At 34.4% G+C, this 19,679-nt stretch overlaps 2 protein-coding genes and 2 long non-coding RNA genes across 9 annotated transcripts; 2 read left to right on the top strand and 2 right to left on the bottom strand.

Annotated features, from left to right (window-relative positions):
- Positions 1–560: 560 nt before the first annotated feature.
- On the bottom strand, positions 561–8,388 carry LOC139773751 (urea transporter 1). Of its 6 annotated transcripts, none has more exons than XM_071708468.1 (10): positions 8,162–8,386; positions 7,509–7,631; positions 5,574–5,693; positions 5,079–5,230; positions 4,242–4,389; positions 2,966–3,052; positions 2,321–2,468; positions 1,921–2,099; positions 1,678–1,839; positions 561–1,164 (listed from the first exon to the last, which is right to left on the bottom strand). In XM_071708468.1, exons 1-10 carry the CDS (start codon positions 8,273–8,275, stop codon positions 1,096–1,098), a joined length of 1,302 nt encoding a protein of 433 aa, XP_071564569.1. In that variant the 5' UTR covers positions 8,276–8,386; the 3' UTR covers positions 561–1,095. The 6 variants fall into 6 exon arrangements, with proteins under 6 accessions (XP_071564569.1, XP_071564560.1, XP_071564585.1 ...); XM_071708459.1 differs by having other exon boundaries at positions 1,915–2,099; positions 8,162–8,380; XM_071708484.1 differs by lacking the exon at positions 8,162–8,386 and adding an exon at positions 7,949–8,080 and having other exon boundaries at positions 1,915–2,099.
- On the top strand, positions 3,072–4,817 carry LOC139773934 (uncharacterized). Its single transcript, XR_011718469.1, has 2 exons — positions 3,072–3,642; positions 4,265–4,817. It is a non-coding gene; the product is annotated as an uncharacterized lncRNA (long non-coding RNA).
- Positions 8,389–9,143: 755 nt separating the features above from the next.
- Positions 9,144–12,737, bottom strand: Mcm6 (minichromosome maintenance 6). The gene is made up of 11 exons (XM_071708382.1): positions 12,514–12,737; positions 12,261–12,404; positions 11,927–12,191; positions 11,642–11,844; positions 11,371–11,569; positions 10,769–11,296; positions 10,376–10,681; positions 9,969–10,305; positions 9,754–9,879; positions 9,527–9,666; positions 9,144–9,446 (listed from the first exon to the last, which is right to left on the bottom strand). Exons 1-11 carry the CDS (start codon positions 12,603–12,605, stop codon positions 9,333–9,335), a joined length of 2,454 nt encoding a protein of 817 aa, XP_071564483.1. The 5' UTR covers positions 12,606–12,737; the 3' UTR covers positions 9,144–9,332.
- Positions 12,738–14,270: 1,533 nt separating this feature from the next.
- Positions 14,271–15,109, top strand: LOC139772739 (uncharacterized). The gene is made up of 2 exons (XR_011718193.1): positions 14,271–14,346; positions 14,780–15,109. It is a non-coding gene; the product is annotated as an uncharacterized lncRNA (long non-coding RNA).
- The last annotated feature ends 4,570 nt before the right edge of the window (positions 15,110–19,679 follow it).

The following is a 19,679-nucleotide window of genomic DNA, read 5'->3' as shown; positions in this document are numbered from 1 at the left end:
ATTTCGCTTGCCTTATATTTCGCGGCGGTTTGCCTTCGCTTGCGAATGTGTGAGAATCTAGAATCGAAATCCAGTAGCAGTAAGCAGTTGAGCTCCATACATGGCTCCCCTGGTACAATTTCACTTTCTCTGAAAATCTGGCGATCGAATTTATGACCCGTGACAGCCAAAGCGTTGAAATAAATTTCATCGATCGACCTGTAGCTTCTCGTAGCTCAATAAAAAGGCGCCCCGCCGAAAAAATCCCCCTTCCACCAGAAGAAGCCTCCATATCTCATTTTCCCGCCCTTGTCGTGAATCGCCCACGCGAGATAAGACCATTAGCACGTACGCCATTATCTGGAAACGCGGCGAAGAATCTTGGTGGAATCAGAAACGTTTCTGGGACGTTAGCGCGAGAACTGCATACGAATAGGAGACCGTACGTGCACGGCTTGAAAAATTAGATTTTTTTCTTTGAAATAGAATTCTAGCAAATTAATATTATTGCATGTTTTTTATAACTTTTGAATTTTTTTACTGTAAGCGCAATGTATAACTTAATTATTTCTATGTATTCGTCTGTTTTCGTAAATTTTTTATCTCGTGTTTTTCGAAAGTTTTAACATATTATCTTTGTTACTGGTCTATAAAGAATATTGTACAGGCTACAATAGATTAATTATATCTAACTATCATTCTTCTATCTATATAATACAAAGCTGTTAGCTGATCCTATTAACATTCACCGATACTTGAAAGATGTGTATACTCACAAGTGTTTCGCAAGAATAATTTTATCTATTCCGCGTGAGCGAATCAGCAAGAAGGATACCCTTTTCTATTTGAGAAGATACAAATGATAAATTCGGTTGTTGAATTGACGACATTGACGTTACTTAAATTGAATGCCATTGTCAGAAATATGCGGCGAGTTCAATCAAGCTAAATGATCAATTTTTAGTCAAGCATAAATACCTACATTTGAATAAATATTTAAAAATGATAGGAGATTATTTTAAGAGGAGATTAAGACGCGATATGAAAAACGTGCAAAATTGTCGCCTACGTAATACTAAATTGTAATTATATATCACCCGAGAGAGGGACAAGCTATTAATTATCCGATGGGATTGGCCTCCTTTCATTCCGGGTGACGAGCTCAAGTTCTTCCGCAGGATCTTCCTACAATAATGCACAAATTTAAACACGTTCTAAATTCATATCTTAAATGTACATTCAATCTAATGTGTCATCACTTGTAATAAAAAAGTAGTAATTATATTACTTAGTATTTAATTTTAATAATAAATTTAAAAAATTTATTTTTTTCAGCTTTTCAAGTAGATCATTAATTATGATCACGATTCGAGCGTCGATAATTTTATTTCTTTTTTTTAGTTTAAAAAAACGTTTGCCCGGTAAACAATTTGACCTACGCACAAGGAGAGTAGGGCAGAAATCAATTTCTGTCCTTCTTGTAGGGAATGTAGAGCGTGGTTTTGATGGGTCCTGAGACCATCTTATCGCGGGAAAAGTTTCAGTCACATATCAGGTTTGGGATGGAATTCGATATAAGTCGCAATGATAAAGTACGCCGTTTATCCCGAACCTCTATCATCGCGAATATAAAATTTTATGTCTAGGGTCTAGAGTCTAGACGAAGAGAGAGCATATGAAATATCGGAAGAGACGTACCTCTCGAAATGCCGCACGACGGGCGAGATAACGATAACGCTCTTTCTCGGGGAAGGTGATCGATACGGGCCATGGAAATGTTGGATCCTCCTTGCCGTCACTTAATTTTAGAAACAACGAAGTCGCTATCACGAACGGTAGCGTCAGCACCGGTAACTGCGTCTGAAATATTAATAAAATGTTAAGAGTCTGCGAGACATTGCGAATTAATCGAGCAGAAAGAGAGGCTTCAGTCACTTTTACAAATATCGATTCTATGGCGTACTGCAGGAGTGGAGTGTAAATAATCGCCAAGATAGCGGAGACGGCCGTTTGACCGTTCAGCACCAACAGATTCCCTCCCAAAGCAGCCCCGGTCAAGAGACTGTTGTATCCCCACATCCCGCTGTAAGCTTTGTGCCTGTCCGCTCCGAGCTCCAAACCTAACGGAAAATTTATGATGATGATAATTTATATTCTTCAAGTTTTCATCTTAAAATTAATGCTCTTTATCCCTCGTGAGAAAGTTCACGCCGCGTTAATTACTTTATATACCCTATTAAATATACATTTTAATTGTAGATCAATAATTTCCTCATCTCTTCTTTTCATATCTTTTCCCATCTCTTTGTATGTAAATTTTGTATAAAAATTATTTAAATACCTGCGAATGTTCCGCAGAGAGCGCCGAAATACGAAAACACGGTCGCTAGAGGCGAGTATATTAACATTGCCAGATACATGATAGACCCAAGGACCACATTATCAACTCCGTACAGCTGTGACGCAGAGACAATGCTGCCTCGTACAACCTGAAACACGATTTAACTTTGAGGACAAGCAAATAGATTGATATCTCCATTTATATACCTTTCCCAGCATTTCCCTCGAGCAACCGAGGTACGGATATATTTATTTCCATTTTACTTTTATACGCCCCACAAATACACAGTTATTCTAAACAGCTACGAAAGAAATTCTGTTTCAACAAACGTCTCTTGATATTGTTACAATATTCAATAAATCTAAATTTAAAAGTACCTCCTATTTAGTAACACTGTACCAATATATGAAAAACTCAATGTAGCGAAATGGAAACAATGAAAGTTGAAAGTTTCTTGAAATGCCTTGGGTAATAAGATTTGACTGTATATAAGTATATTTGCAATTGGAAAAGTAATCATAGGTTTCGAGTATGAAACTGCGCAACTAATGAAGCTTTGTGGTACTTCTTGAGACCCTCGAGATGCTAATATATGCGAAGTCAAGTACGTAAAGTTTGAAAAAGTAGAACATGAGTAAACTCTACCATTCCCCAGTCGACGTAAACGCCGGTCGCATTCTGCTCGTAGAAACCGGCGCCGTCCGTTGTCATCGTCTCACTTGTTGCATTGTGCTGAAAACAATGAGAGAGTCTTGCACAATAACCCGCGTGCATGACGGAGAAATACACGCGGCAGTCACTCGACGAGTGTAGAGAAGGTTCAAACTATTTTATGATGAAATATGCTTCGTGGAGGAGTAATTTATGTTCCATTACGCGCGTCGAGTTCGGCCGTAAATTTTTGTAACGCGAGGAAGAAACTTTTTCGCAGCTGTAAGAAAGAAGGTACACACTTTTTTTCGCGCAGTTGCGATTTTTTTTTGCAAATTTTCTTGTTTATGATTAGATATTACTCCGCGTGCGGGAATCGCGAAGTTCAACTATACGAGAGTGCAAAAGTTAATGTTTCACGTGTTATCACGAGGATCCAGGCTGGCAGAAATAATGGCATGCTCTCGCACAACGTACATAGAAGTTAATATATTTACGTACACGCGAAAGGGAGTCACCCAACTGAGCAATATTTTCAAATATTCCACTGTTGCGGCGCTGTTTGCCAACGGGAAACAGTCTGCGAAAAAGAGAAACGCAGAGAGAAACTTGCCCAATATTTAACTGAAACAAACCGGCGACTAGTTAGGACGAAATAAATCCGAGCCGAGGTAAGTATATCGCTGACGGAGTTGTTCGTGCTGGAGTTTGATCAATACGGAGAAAAGCCATGCTCCTACCCACGGAGGATAGCATTCTCCCTCGTGAAGGCACGTCAAATATGTATGGTCTGAATACTGAGAGCGCTTTTCCAAGCGAATTTTATTCCGCGTCGAAGCCCCCGCCCTATTCTCATCAAATTTACTCTCGTTCGGGACCAGCACCTTAAAATTGTGATTCTACCTCGAGCGCTCATTTCCTGTTGTTTAAAACGAGAGCAGTTATCAAGTAAAATCCCTTTGACGTATTTCATTAATCATCTCCCTCTGTTTTCTTCTCATTAAATTACATACCTACTTATATAAAGAAGATTATTATTAAATGAGTTTTTTATTAGCTTCGACTTTTTTGATCAAAAGACACATTACATCAGTGTCTTTACTGACAAACGGCAAAATTGTAACATTTCAGGAGATTTATTTGTTCTATTTTATCTAATTTATTATATCTCTTAATATCAATTATTTTTTATTAAAATGCGTGTTATTTCTATGCAATGATGTATGCTTGTGTAATCATTAAAACTATCATGTACATAAAATTAATTTACCATTTCAAACATTGGTTCCACAGATTTGGCTACCATATCCGCCCCATTCTGCGTTGAGAGAGCGAAAATCAACGTGAATTCCACCAAGTTAAATGGCCACGTTGTGCATGAGAATTTATCGCTTCTCAGGGACCGTGAGAGATAAACGCTGGAAAACATTAAACAGGAGCTGTTGAAATTTGTGAACGTTGCACCACCCAGTCACAACGTGGTGGATGACGAGTGAACTCCGGCTAACTCTAGTAATCCGGTTAATCCGGTTTGCCGTATAATCTACCGTCGCAAATTATTCCAGATATCTTGCTCGAATCTCAAGCCGGAGACTGTCATGATGCGTTTCGCGTTAGTTTCTATCTATACTATACGTTCAGCTTCGAGTTGTCTAAACTCGTAACATTATCCGTAATGCTGAATGCGTAAAGTTCTAGCTTAAGGCATTATTACGCCACTGTGCATTAAATGCATAAACCGTTATTCTCTCTGACAATATAACATAATTATCAACATCAATTTATATTAATTTATATAAATAATTAATTATATATTTCGACTTAATTAAATATCAGTATATCTCCATCAAGATGTTATTTATAAATAAATAATTTGTTTACATATAGGATTATTTCAAACGCATACCTATATTGGCGTTATGTGTCTATATGAACATTGGACAACATTCCCGGAAGCGTATTTATCGTTTATTATTTCCGCGTTTCTATACACTTCGGGCGCATTTTATTGTATAATTTACGACAGTTGAAGAGTAATTACGGTTTATTACCCGCGTCATGGAATATTTTCCAGATACTCCGTGGAATGTGAAATAACTGAATGTACCTGAGTATCGTCGCCAGGAGCACGAGTAGGAAGCTGAAGGAGTCGAAACCTCCGTAAATTTGCGGTATCAGACTGTACGATACGGCCCCGACCAGTAGAGGATTGTAGACGCTTAATCCGTTTTCTACAATAGCATCGGGTTCTCGTATGAGCTGCAAAAGAACGGAGGGTTCTTAAGCGCGGTTCTTGAATCGCATAGCGAAGTACCGCAGCGGAGGATTCCGCGCTAGAACCCTCCTCGGGTCGCTGCCAGGCGAAAAGCGGTGCCGCATTGCAGTGATTTTTCCCCGTATGCACGCAAACGGTCCATTAAGCCCAAAAGAGATGAACACGAGATAGCGAGAGCGTTCGTCGTCACGATGCATCGTCGCGTATGAATAGTAACGGTAGAAACTAGGGTCAGTCTCTCGAGCGCAATGCGGCAAAAAAGTGTATTGCATCTTTTTGGCAAGAACAGACCGCTGGACACCGCGGCTAATAATTAATAAAACATACCACGGACAGTAAGAGGCCAAGGCCAGCGGTAGCCGCAGACAACATCAATGTACCTGGCGTTACCACAGCCAAGGTAACTATTATCAGCAGCCCGCTGAGAGGATTATTCGCAAAAACGGTCTGCAACATTAATTAAAGCCAATCGACGTTAATTAAAGATTATGTACGGCAATTCCGATGTGGCATTGCAGTGCGACGAATTAAAAAAGTAACCCGACCTTACTGCTGTAACAAATACATGGAGATTCTCTTCGTCGCGGAAAATCACCTTCGACGCAACTTTCATAAAATGGCATATAATATTCTTTAACACTTAGAACTACCAAGGAGGTCAAAATGACTTGGCATATTTTATAATTATTACTCATTTTTAAAACATCTTAGGTTCTAAACTTTTCTCTGACTTTTATTAAAATATAAATATCATGCAATAAAATATAAATCTGTTCCCTCTTTTCTCTTTTTTTCTTCTAAGATTTTTATGTAGTATACTTGTTATATAGATATACGGGGATGAGTCATTTTAAACTCTCACAAAATATAGGTAAAATTTTGATTACATTCGTATCTCGTATCTCAGACGTTTCTTATACACTTTTAGGATTCTTTCAGCATTGGAAGTAAAACGGTGTTTACATTGTCGAGGAACCATGGCCGAAATCAGGCGTAAACGTGAGGCGTGAGCCGTGCCGTGAGGCGTGATCACGGCTAAAATGTGCATACAATCGTGAACATACGCGCGTGAGCCGACGCCACGGCCCATTCCTACAGCCGTATATAAGAATCAAACCTCGGCTCACGCGCATACGTTCACAATTATTGTGTGTACATTAGCCGTGATCACGCCTCACGGATCACGCCTCACGCTTATGCCTGATTTCGGCTGTGGTTCCATGACAATCTAAATACCACTTAAACCCCGTCCCGGTATAACACACAGATATAATACTCAGGTATAATACACAAGTATAATAAACAGAAATCTTATAAAATACGTCATAGTATGCAAGGCGTGGCAAACTATTGCGTCTGAAATGTATCACATAATTGCTATCACATTAAAAAAAAATACGTCATAGCCTGTAAGGTGTGGCAAACTATTCATACATATACATTAGAAATGTGTTGCTATTGCCATTAATTTAAAGGAAACGAAAAAATATGGATTATGAATGGATCAATGCCAAAGACAATGTTCACACTATATATTGCATATTGCTCCATATGCGACCTGTCTTAGAAAGATATATATATATATATATAGAGAGAGAGAGAGAGAAAAAGAAAGATATATGTAAGCAAATAAGCGCGGAACAAGTGCTGATGTCGAATTCTGTTTCATCACAAAGTTATAACTTGCTTTCGAAAAATGACTGATTTCTGAGTTGCTCAAGAGTAAAATATTGAAATCTGTATTCAGTACAAGGGATTTGAAACGCACGAATCATAATTTAGAATTGCACCTTACTAAAATATAAATCTTATTTAGTTATAACGTCTTTTTCACTTATAATTTTTGAGATTGCTTTTGATTTTTTCAATATAAAGATAATTTTTGAACAAGAATATCAAAATGCAAATATACACCTACAAATAATTATAAAAAATATATATAGTTAGATTTTTTTTAATACTGTGGTTTTTCGAAAACAAGTCATTTTGATCCTTACGGTAAAAATATAGGTACAGATTAATCTTCAGTATTAATAAAGTAATAAAGTAAATTTTTGTAAAAATAATATAATATCCTTGTTCTTTCATTAATGAGAATTACGAAGAAATTTTTTAATATTCTAATTTTCTTGTTTCTGCGTTTATCTCAACGCAAAAACTGTAACGGAACTATAACAATATACATTTTCAAAGATAGCTACAAATTATGAAAATCATATCATATCGAATATTATATGTGATACATTAGATTTTACCACTCACCTGTCCAAATCCACGCAGAAAAGCGTCAAATAATTGCATTGCGTGCCAAACTCGCCGCCTCTTGTGCGCGAAAAATTCCTTCAAAATCGCAAAGTCGCCAACGAAAGGTACCCATACTTTTTTCTGTCGGATTTATTTTATTTGTTAAATATACTTTCTATGAAAACGTTTTGCATATTTTTCAACGAATGTAAAATAAATTTCTTTTTCAGGGAATCTTTAATAAAGAACGATGTGTCGCGACGTTTGTCTTTTCGTTATTACAAAATTCCATTTTGAATGAATAGACTATCAAGATGCTAAGCTAAAAAAAAACCGTGATTTGTTAGAAATGACACACAATACAATTTAAATACAAACAAGTTTTCAAATAAGAGAAGCTACTAGTTTATATTAAAAACAGATATAAATAAATCGTGAATAACCAAATATAAAATTACGTTCCGCGTTGAAGACAATCAATGAAATTTTGCGGTACTTCCCGCAATGACTGAAGTCGTATCACTGTATCACTGAGCACGTAAATAGAAAAGTTATCAAAACAGATCTTCGATAATCTAGCTCTGGAAAGCTATTACAGAACTGCGCGTCATCAATAATTTTGCACTTTACACCCAACTATAACATATTATGTAAAATTTCAAATAACTCACTTGTTGCAATTCTGCTATCGGTACCGCTTTCGTAGACATCGCGTATCGACAAATAATATTAAAATCGTACGGCAAAGTGACGTTCTTAATTACTGCACAGCGCACCCCCACCATACACAGTTAACACATTTCTAGCGTGCTTTGCGTATATTTAAACGGCAATAAAAGCACGTGTTATATCCTCATACGTGCTGTAGTCTCACGTGCTATATCGCATTAAAACTGCAAACACTAATACAGAAGTAACACAGTCTGCCGATCATATAGCCGCGTGAATTTATAAATAATTAAACTTTAATAGAAACCATTAATTATGAATCATGTGACAAGATCTTAAATATTATAATTTAAAGATTTTCATTAACTGATTACATCTTTCTTTGTAATGATTAACTGTCTTTGTAATAAGATGTAATTTTTGAAATGTAAAGATTCATTGTATTTATTAGCCTTATGTTTAAAATAAATTAAGAGTTCATATAAACATCTCTTTTAATATCGTAGATGCAGTTAAAACGACGATCCGAACCTACTGAAGCTATTAAAGCTACTGTTGATTTCAACATTCGATCTAGAACAGATGGTTTCGCTTTCTAACAGGCACATTAAACTGCGTGTTAACTAGCGCACCATAAGTCATGGTACGTTAATTATCATTACTTACACCATGTTAATTGATGTACTCTTGGAATAGGTACAAGCCGAGATTATGCATTCTATGATTCATAAATAGAGTACGTCATGTTTAAACAAATAATAGATATTTTGATCTTTGCATCCTAAAAATAGAAAACAAAATACTAAGGAATAGACGTGTTAACAAAGATATTGCTCATATCTTGATACATGTCGTAGTCAGATTGATTTATTCATTTCATGTATGAGCAATGTTAAATATGTGAGATCATAGCAAACAAGTTGTTTTATATCCTCCATGTTGAGGTGTTTAAGTGGAATATAAGAAATGAATAAATGCTTTAACAATGCTATAAAAATATGTTTTATCATTGTCACAATAGTAGAAAATAATTCCATAAAGTTTATAACATTTATGGAATTTAGGTAAAAAAAATATGGCATTAATACATTAAGATAAAAGAATATTTCTGAAACGTATAATTACTTTTTATAAAATAATGCGCTTTCTCTCAAGGTACCTCGATTCTTAAAATTATATATCCATGACATAATTGGGATGAACAACGAGTAAAGGATCCTCCTCTTCTTCGTCTCCTCTATCTTTGCTTTTCAAGCTAGTCGTTGTTAAAGGTATTATAATTTGATCCTAAAAATAAAATTGTGAAATGTACTATTATAAAATGCAAATGTGCCGACTATAAAATATATGAAGATGTTAATACATACATGATACGTCAATCTATCGATAATCTTCTCAATGAAGTTTTTCCGGTCTAATAACTCTTCTTCTGAATCTAGTTGATCTTGTACTTGATCAAGATACCACGCAATTAATTCGGATTTCCGCATGCCACCCTTATTGTCATCTATAAAAATATTAATTTAACAGATAACATATGATAAAAAGTGGATAGTGGTACTTATTTCTATTGTCAATGTAGTAATAAAAATACCTTCACTTTCGACACGACTTTCCTCGCCTCTCATATAAAGCACTAACATGTTCGACAGATTCTTATATTCCTCAAAGGATAGAGTTAATTTTTTCTTTGACGGTTCGTGCGGCGTTTCGTTAGACGCTAAACAATCAATAAAAGTAAGTATAAAAATAAATGTATATAAAGACAATAGGTACGCTATATGCAATAAAAGAATTACGTAGACATACGTGTTGAAGGCGGTGCATCATTGTTGCCGTCAGCAACAAATGCTGCCATGAGCGGAGGTGGCTGGTCATCGATGTCCATTCCCAAGTTTGCGTCGTTCACCCCTTCTTCGAGGTCTACATCAGGCTGTTCTACCGTAATTATACTCTTCTGTAACAATCGTTTCGCTTCTTTGACGTGCTTTACTGTCACTTCGTCCATGCATTCTATTTTCGCCAATGCTTCGGACAATCTAATCATGCTCTCTAACTGCCTCACAGTGACCCTCCATTTGCCGCTTCCACTACCTGTTCTTTGTCTGAGAGCTGTGTAATTTTCGACTAAAAGCTCAGCAGCTTCCTATCAAAATTTGGTAAAATCAATAATGCTGATTTGATATCATTAAATAATTTAATCCAATGTATCTCACCTGACTTAAAATGGGCTTAAACTGTTTAGCAAAATTCATATATCTAATAATCTCATCTTGTTGGTACACGACTTGAATATCGTTCACGTTATCACAATGTAAATCTATGATTCTCTTAGCAATCGCGTTATCGACGATTTCATTACATTCATCCAGCACTACAAAGAACAAATCAAATCTCGACATAATAGGTGCGGTTAATTGTACATTTTGCTGTAATGATTTTCTTCTGTCATATCGTCCACCGATGGGATTTGCTGCCGCTAGTATAGAAGTTCGAGCATTTAAAGTTGCTCTCACACCGGCCTAGAAACATATGTGAACTCTAGTACATAAAATTCTCTGTACATTATATAGATGTATAGTGTATAAAGTTATCTGTATATTAAATACCTTAGTTATTGAAATTGTCTGCTGTTCCATAGCTTCGTGAATCGCGACCTGATCTTTCGGATCCATCTTATCGAATTCATCAATGCAGCAGATGCCATGATCCGCGAGCATCAACGCTCCAGCTTCTATGACGAAGTCCGAAGATTCTTCGTCTCGTACAACTGCAGCCGTCAAACCAGCTGCAGTTGACGCCTTTCCAGACGTGTAAATCGCTCTGGGCGAGAGGTCGGCTACACATTTAAGAAATTGCGACTTGGCGGTACTGGGATCACCGACGATGCAGACATTGATATCTCCTCTCAGCGACGTGCCCTCCTCCGTGGTTTTCGCTACACCGCCAAAGAACATCAGTGTGACCCCCTTTTTAATTTCATCGTTGCCGTGTATAGCGGGAAACAGACTGGAAACTATATTTGCGTACAGGTTTTTATCGCGACTCATCTCGTAGATACGATTCCACTCTGCTTCCGTCATTCGTTTTTTCATTGCTTCTTGCGAAATTTCTTCCATTGCATCTGTTCCTCCAAACTGTAACAATATATAATAAATATTTTCTTAAAAAATAGACGCGTATATTTTATCTACTCGTTGATTTTGCCTACCCTTGCGCTCGTATTGGTAAGGCTGCAGGCGAGAAATGCCATTTTATACGTCAGTTCCCTAACACCAAGCGCCTTAAGGCCAGACACACCTTCCCTCTGTTCACTATTTCTATTTCTTGGTCCAATTTCTGCCTTGGCACTCGGTAAAGTTAATGCCCCTACATCCGGCACTACTATAAGAGTTCCTGAAAAATCATATCTGTAAAAATAAGAATAGGGTTATTAAAGTTTACAATTTTATTCGTTAAAACATCTGTATTTTTATACCTACCTGTCGCCAGCTTGTACCATCTCGACTATCTCAGATCTCAGAATGACTTCAACGGAGCGAGGTATAGAGCCTCGAGGAAGTTCAGCTTGTGTTTCTTGAATTCTCACTTTTTGAAAGTCGACGAACACCGAATTATCCACGTCCAACAGGAAACGACGTCTATTGCTACATACTGGATTAGAGCAGATTGTTGGATTTGTAAACTGGAAACAATGAAAATTAAAAACAGCTGCACCAAAGTTAATCAAAATCCTATGTTATATATAAACTTTATATTATATATACCTTAAATTGCTGTTCCACATTTTTAATATATGCATTACAGTCCATACAAATAAATGTGCCAAGGACCAATTCTGGATGAACAGGATGCGTTCGTACTACCTGTCCAGATATACGAGTCAAAGTACCCAACAGCGATGTATTTAATTCTCTTAATTTATGCCTAATAGGTACTTCGGTAAAACTGACGTAACATTCCTTATCCTTCTGTAAATTTCCCACATCTTTAACAAAGTTGCTCACTGCTTGACATAAAAATGGATATACTCTGGAACAAACAGATCCTTATTTTTATTTCTCCTAAGTAAAAAAAGATAGTGATTACCGATTATACAACCTGTAGTATTCTTCAATTATAGTTGTAGCGAGTGTTTGATTAAATGCTTCCGTATCGTCAAAAGACACCTCCAGGGTACAGCGTTCTGGACTGACAAGCTCTTTAGCTGGCTCCAGATACTTAACAACCTCAAATTCCTTAAATCTGTGATAAAAAAGTCAATGAAGAAAATATTAATTTTACTCCAAACAAAATTAATTAAGTTGAATGAACTTTTGTAGTGTTGAAGATATTCAACCTATAAAGAAATTACCTCTCCAGGAAATCTTGAAATAATTTTTGACACTTGACCCCGACCTCATCTCGTACATGTGCTCGAACAGCTTGTGGAGGAGCAGCATCCATTGTTTCAATGAATTATAACAAAACACGCTATATGAGTTCCGAAAAGTACTGATAAATAGAAGCTGATGTAAAAACAAGACTGATGGAAATTTGGCGGGAAGACACAGGTTAACGAAACCAGAGAGAAACATGAGGCGGGCGAGGCGGCCACGCCAGCGCGGCGTTCTGCTTGATACCGTTTTACTGAACTATTTGGCATAACACATTGTCTGGCACTGTCGATAAAGTAACCCCGTTTAGGTGCATGTCCTGTGCTACGCTTATAATATAATACATATGTATATTGGACAGTTTGATACGCCACACCACACACATATATACATATTAATTATATGTGTGATGTATTCTCTCTGATATTAGTATTTAGCTTATTGTTTTAAATAAAGATAAATAATGAACTGTATGCTTTTATTAGTCATTCACTTGACTCACGCAGTGTCACGTATCAAAGTTGCATATATTGTATCTATATTTAACTCATATCAGGATCAGAAAGGGAAAAATGACTGCTGTATAAGGCAAGTGTATAGCATTTATTGTTAAAATGAGAAGAATCCATAAACGCGAAAGTAAAAACGGGATATGTAGTAACACCGCGGGCGCGGCGCTTTTGGCGCACAAAGTTGCCCGCGCGGGAACGAAGCCTCCGCCATATTGATGACGTATGACCTTCTCCTTCCATTTCCAGAAGGCGGCTGACACGGAACGGATCGGCTCCGGAACGACTGGCGTCGCGGCTCATTTAATTGGTACGTACAACACATATTAACCTTGCGTGCGTTATATTAACTGCGGCATCTATCGCGTAATATAGATTTGGAGCTCGGGTATTGATATTTCTTGAAAATACGTACGTATTCCGCGGTACTTGTACGACCGAAGGCGCGTCGCGCGAGCAATCGCGAAAGTGACGATACTGACGATCGCATTTTCGAGGGTCGCGAATATCGCGGATAAAATATTAATACGCTAGATTCGTTAGAAAACATGCAAAATAACAATCCTGATAATAGGCGAGTTTATAATATATGATTTTCGAAGTTCGGAAAGTTCGTGAGCGCGAAGTTGATAGGGACGCGTAGCGACGCCGCGCGCCGCGGCGCTTTCGGCGCACAAAGTTGCCCGCGCGGGAAACGCGATACGAAGCCTCCGCCATATTGATGACGTATGACGTTCTCCTTCCATTTCCAGAAGGCGGCTGACACGGAACGGATCGGCTCCGGAACGAGTGGCGTCGCGGCTCATTTAATTGGTACGTACAACACATATTAACCTTGCGTGCGTTATATTAACTGCGGCATCTATCGCGTAATATAGATTTGGAGCTCGGGTATTGATATTTCTTGAAAATACGTACGTATTCCGCGGTATTTGTACGACCGAAGGCGCGTCGCGCGAGCAATCGCGAAAGTGACGATCGCATTTTCGAGGGTCGCGAATATCGCGGATAAAATATTAATACGCTAGATTCGTTAGAAAACATGCAAAATAACAATCCTGATAATAGGCGAGTTTATAATATATGATTTTCGAAGTTCGGAAAGTTCGTGAGCGCGAAGTTGAGAGTGGGACGCGTAGCGACGCCGCGCGCCGCGGCGCCCGGCGCTTTCGGCGCGAGTTGACCGCGCGCGAGAGACGAAGCGCCTCTGCCATATTAATTACGTTCTCCTTTTCCAGAACGCGACGAATACGACACGGAGACGGATCGGTTCCGGAACGAGTGGCACGACTTATTTAATTAGTAAGTATGTAACATGCATTAACTTTGCATTTCACATTCATTGCAATAGCTATCGCAAAGTATAGATTCGGCGCACGGTAATTAGTATAATAATCCGTTCGAACGCGTATTTCGCGAAAGCCTTGTTCGGCCTATTGTAAGATCTATCGCTCGAATCAATCTAGTGACGCGTCGCTCTTAGCATCCAAAAAACTTTTTATGCCATCTTACACAGATATACATTTCATTGCATTTTTATTTGAAATATCGATGATATCGAACGTGCCATAATTTCTTTTATATTTATTTCTCCGCTGTCGCAATATAATTAAGTACGCGTCGCGTACTTAATATTGAGAGTATCACACAAGATATAGCAAAGCCGCGCGATCATTATATTCTAGTGATTACTGGTAATCGCGTTTAATTGTAATAAATATTTTGTTTGTTTTAGGAAACAGATGTGAGTGCCACGAAGAGATAACAATGCGGAAAAAAAAGAACCGAAACTAAGGAAGCGAGGACCAAATGTAACAGATCGCGAGGTGAGCATTTTATAATCTGTTATCTTTTATTAATAATTGTTATACTGATGGAAATAAATATTTATTTACGCAGTATCGTTTTTAGATCACTTTATAATATATATACACACACACACACACATATATATATATATATATTGCTTGCTTGTATCAATTTATAAAATTTTTAATTTCGGACGAATATATATCGGGAAGAAATTGAAAGAGACACATGCGTAAAATAAAAAATAAAAAAATAACTTTTGCAGGAAAGTACTATTTTATTCGTAATTTCAATAAATTTTTAATAAAAGAATAACATCTTAATAAAAATGCTTTTTTTAGATAACTTGTATAAAATTTGATAAGAAAAATATCTAATTCTGATATAACCTAAACTATTATAAATTTTAATTATTTAGAAATTATTTAGAAATAGAAATATATATTGACAAGTAATATTTTATATAAATTTGTTGATATTACTCATGTCACAAATAATTTATTAAATATTTAAAAAATTTTAAAATATAAAATAAAATCTAAAATATTTTATTTTTATTAGACAATGTATTAAACATGCAATATACTGTATATAGTGTATTGCATGTTTAATACATTGTCTAATAAATAAAATATTTTAGATTATAATTAAAATTTTTTTAAATATTTAATAAATTATTTATGACATGATTAATACTGACAAATATATATCAAATATTACTTGTTAATGTATTAAATATTTCTAAATAATTAAAATTTATAATAGTACATATTATATCAGGATTCAATTTTTTCGTATCAAATTTTATACAAGTTGATATCTAAAAAAAGCATTTTTATTAATTAAGATGTTATTCTTTTATTAAAAATTGATTAAAATTACGAATAAAATAGTACTTTCGTGCAACAGTTATTTTTTTATTTATTATATTAGGCATGTGTCTCTTTTATAAAAAGACTTTATAAAGACTATAGTCTCTTCCCTACATATTCGTCCGAAATATATATTTTACAAATTGGTGCAAGTAAACAAGCAATATATATATATAAAAGGTAAAAACCATAGTGGTGTAAGTCAAATTTTTTAAATATATATGTATATATTGCTTGGTTGCTTGCTTGCACTAATTTATAAAATATTTAATTTCGAACGAATATGTGGCAAAGAGATTGAAAGAGACACATGCCTAAAATAATAAATAAAAAAATAACTTTTGCACGAAAGTACTATTTTATTCGTAATTTTAATCAATTTTTAATTAAAGAATAATATCTTAATAAAAATGCTTTTTTTAGATATCAACTTGTATAAAATTTGATAAGAAAAAATTGAATCCTTATATAATGTACTGTTATAAATTTTAATTATTTACAAATATTTGATATATTAACAAGTAATCTTTGATATATATTTGTCAATACCAATCATGTCATAATTAATTTAATATATATATATATACATATACACAATATTGCTTGCTTGCACTATATATAGTATATATTGCATGTTTAATACATTGTCTAATAAAAATAAAATATTTTAGATTTTATTTTATATTTTAAGATTTTTTAAATATGTAATAAATTATTTGTGACATGATTAATATCAACAAATATATATAAAATATTACTTGTTAATATATATTTCTATTTCTAAATAATTTTTAAATAATTAAAATTTATAATAGTTTAGATTATATCAGAATTAGATTTTTTTCTTATCAAATTTTATACAAGTTAATATTTAAAAAAAGCATTGTTATTAAAATGTTATTCTTTTATTAAAAATTTAAAATTAAATTTAAATATTTAAAATTACAAATAAAACTTGCGTGCAAAAGTTATTTTTTTATTTTTATTTTAAGCATATGTTTCTTTTAATCTCTTTCCTATATTCGTCCGAAATCAAATATTTCATAAATTAGTGCAAGCAAGCAATATACTATATATAAGTATCTATAAATATTTTTTGTATATGTATATATAAAATATAAGTATTATCTTTTTCTTATAACAAGAAATCCATATTTATTTTAGACATTATTTTAATTTAAATATTTTCGTATGTTACAGATCAATTTTGTGTATAACTCCTCTGCTGTATGAGTAAAGAAAAGGGTTCAGATGAAAGAACTCGGGAGGAGACTGAGGAGGCCTAGGAAAGGTATCGGGCACTGTTGGAGTAACATTGTGGTAAGCATTATTGCTTATTTGTACTAAAATTAGTCGTTTTGTTTTGATGATTTAAAAATAATAATTAGAGAAAAAAAATTAATCTGAAATTTTATAAAAATTTATTCTTGTGCAAATTCTTTTCGAAAAATGTATAATTATTTTAATAGATATTTTATGAAAAGCCATTAAGAAATTTTATGTATGTAAGAATTATCTTTTGAATTAATAATTATATTTTGAGCGTTTTAATTTGAATTTTATGTTTGTATATTACAGAATCATCGTGGCGCTGATTATACGTGGCTGACAACTCCACTGTCGATTGGTGAGTGACAAAAAGGATTATTAATGAGATAACGGATCTATGAATATTGTATGAGATATACATATTTACGCATTATTATAATTGTATTAAAACTAAATATAGAATCTCATAGATCTGTTATCTTAAAATGGATGAGCTATAAAGAATTATGACAGATATTTTATCGGACTCATTTCGCGTTATTTAATTTAGTGTGCTTATGTGCTTGAGGCTAACTCGCACAGGTACACAAAGAAAGAATATGATAAATAGAACGGGTCCTTAATTTAATTGTCTGAATTCTATTGTCTAGGAAAAAAAACTTTACATTCTTTTAAGTTAAAACATTCAATGTAACTAAAACTATGCTGAACCGTTTAAACTTTTGAAATCTATCTGATTTTTCTATCTAAATAATTGCTTTTTTATTCGATTACAATTTTTCCGCGACCGTATGGTATACATTTTTCTCCACGTGTACACTTCTTTCGATTCGTTAAATTATTGTAAGAGATATTTTCTGAGATTTCAAGAAATACATTTCTTATTTTCTCAGAAAGAAACGTGCTCGTTAAAAAATTTAATGCACTTCTGTAATATTTATACGTTACACGATATGCATATATCTTTTGTTGTAACTGCAGTATCGGAAAATTCAACTTTGTGAAATTTAATATGTGTCATATCAAACATAAATATAGCGTTAAAATATTATGATACTTTCAGTTATAATTTTAATAAAAGTTTACATTGCTCGTCGTAGAATTAAATTCATATTTTGATGTTTTATAATAAGGATTGCAAAGATTTCTACTTCCTTCTAATGCATATTACAAGTAATACAAGTGTCACAATTAACTCTTTCACACATTCTTTTAAATATGTGCAAATGAATTCAATGAAACATGACAATATCTTGGATGTTTTCAAAGATTGATTGCATATCCTTTTTTAGTAAACTTTTGCACGTTTATCGACGATACGCTACACCCACATTTGTACAAACAATATAGAACTGATAAAAATACACTGCTCTCTCGCATTAAAATGTCAAATTACAAAATTTCACGCATACATTCGCACGAAACGTTCACGAGGTGCTCGTCAAACATATTCTTATGACCTTTATTTAACAATGAACTTACCTCGGGAACATCTCGCGATCTCAGTTCACCTCACTGAGCATACCTTTCACCTTTATAATTTCCCCTTGGTCGCGTGAAAAATATCTTAATGAGACGGTTATTAATATTCGTAATCTAGTCGCATTACTTAACAGAGCGGCGATTGATCCTTTTTTTCTTAGTCTGTGTCTTTGTCTTGCTTTAATCTCCATTTAAATTCATTGAGATTTGTTTCGTTCTTATCTTTTAAATAGCTTAAACTTTCAAGCGTGAATTATAACGTTAAAATAATGCCGAAAAAATTAAAACAAACAACATGCCAATTAACGTGGAAATAAAAATTAGAATATGATAAATTGTGATTATAATAAAATTATCACTTTGCAAAAATCTTATTATAATTGCAATTCAATGGTCTAGTTTACACCGATCTCTTGATACGCGTATCAAATAGTATATTTGAGCTGATCAGCCAGTAATCAAACTAATTTACTATTTAATACGTTATTTATTATGTAATACGCGTATCAAGATCAAGTAATCGGCGAAAACTAAGCCATTATACTTATATTTAATTTTACGATTGACAGTTGTTCGTCATTGTTTTTATTTAAGTCGTCAATTTGTCACGATCTTTTTTTTTTATTTTTAAAGAAAACGTATACCTATTCTATGATGTGATCAGAGTTTTCAAAAAAAACTTGAAAGTTTAATCTCTCCGATTATTATTACACAAAAGACACTCTGTAATATAATATTTGCGTACATAAGTTTTTCTTTGCACTAACTTCTATTTAATTTATCGCAAGACAATTTAAATTAATTCACATTTTGTTGTCAGCGGAAAGTTTTTTGATTTTCATCCATAAAATACAAGTTGTGTTTAAAAATTTCTAACCATATTTGAGCTAATATTATCGAGATACTTTATTTTCTTTACCTATTTTACGATTATATTCAGTAAATGCTGAATTATGTTGTGCAATATTTAATGAATACCATGTTATTTCCGTTTTTGGAAGCGATAGCTGGGCGATGAATCGTAACGATCTTTGTTCGTACATGGGTCATTCTTACCGCCTCGTTAAAAATTAATAGTCCCTATTGCAGAACCAGAATTAATGTATTAAACTTGGATTTCCGAAAGCAATGATTTCGGCATAAGTTGGCGACAACGCCCATGCTATTTCTTCGATTCAAAAATCGAGTTATAAAATTAATCAG

The sequence above is a fragment of the Temnothorax nylanderi genome, unplaced genomic scaffold, assembly GCF_030848795.1.
Source record: "Temnothorax nylanderi isolate EJ_2023f unplaced genomic scaffold, tnyl_v1.0 TNYL_tig0004_pilon, whole genome shotgun sequence".
Taxonomy (NCBI): domain Eukaryota; kingdom Metazoa; phylum Arthropoda; class Insecta; order Hymenoptera; family Formicidae; genus Temnothorax; species Temnothorax nylanderi.
The sequence above is the reverse complement of the archived record's forward strand: the minus strand, read 5'-3'. Positions and strand labels throughout refer to the sequence as shown.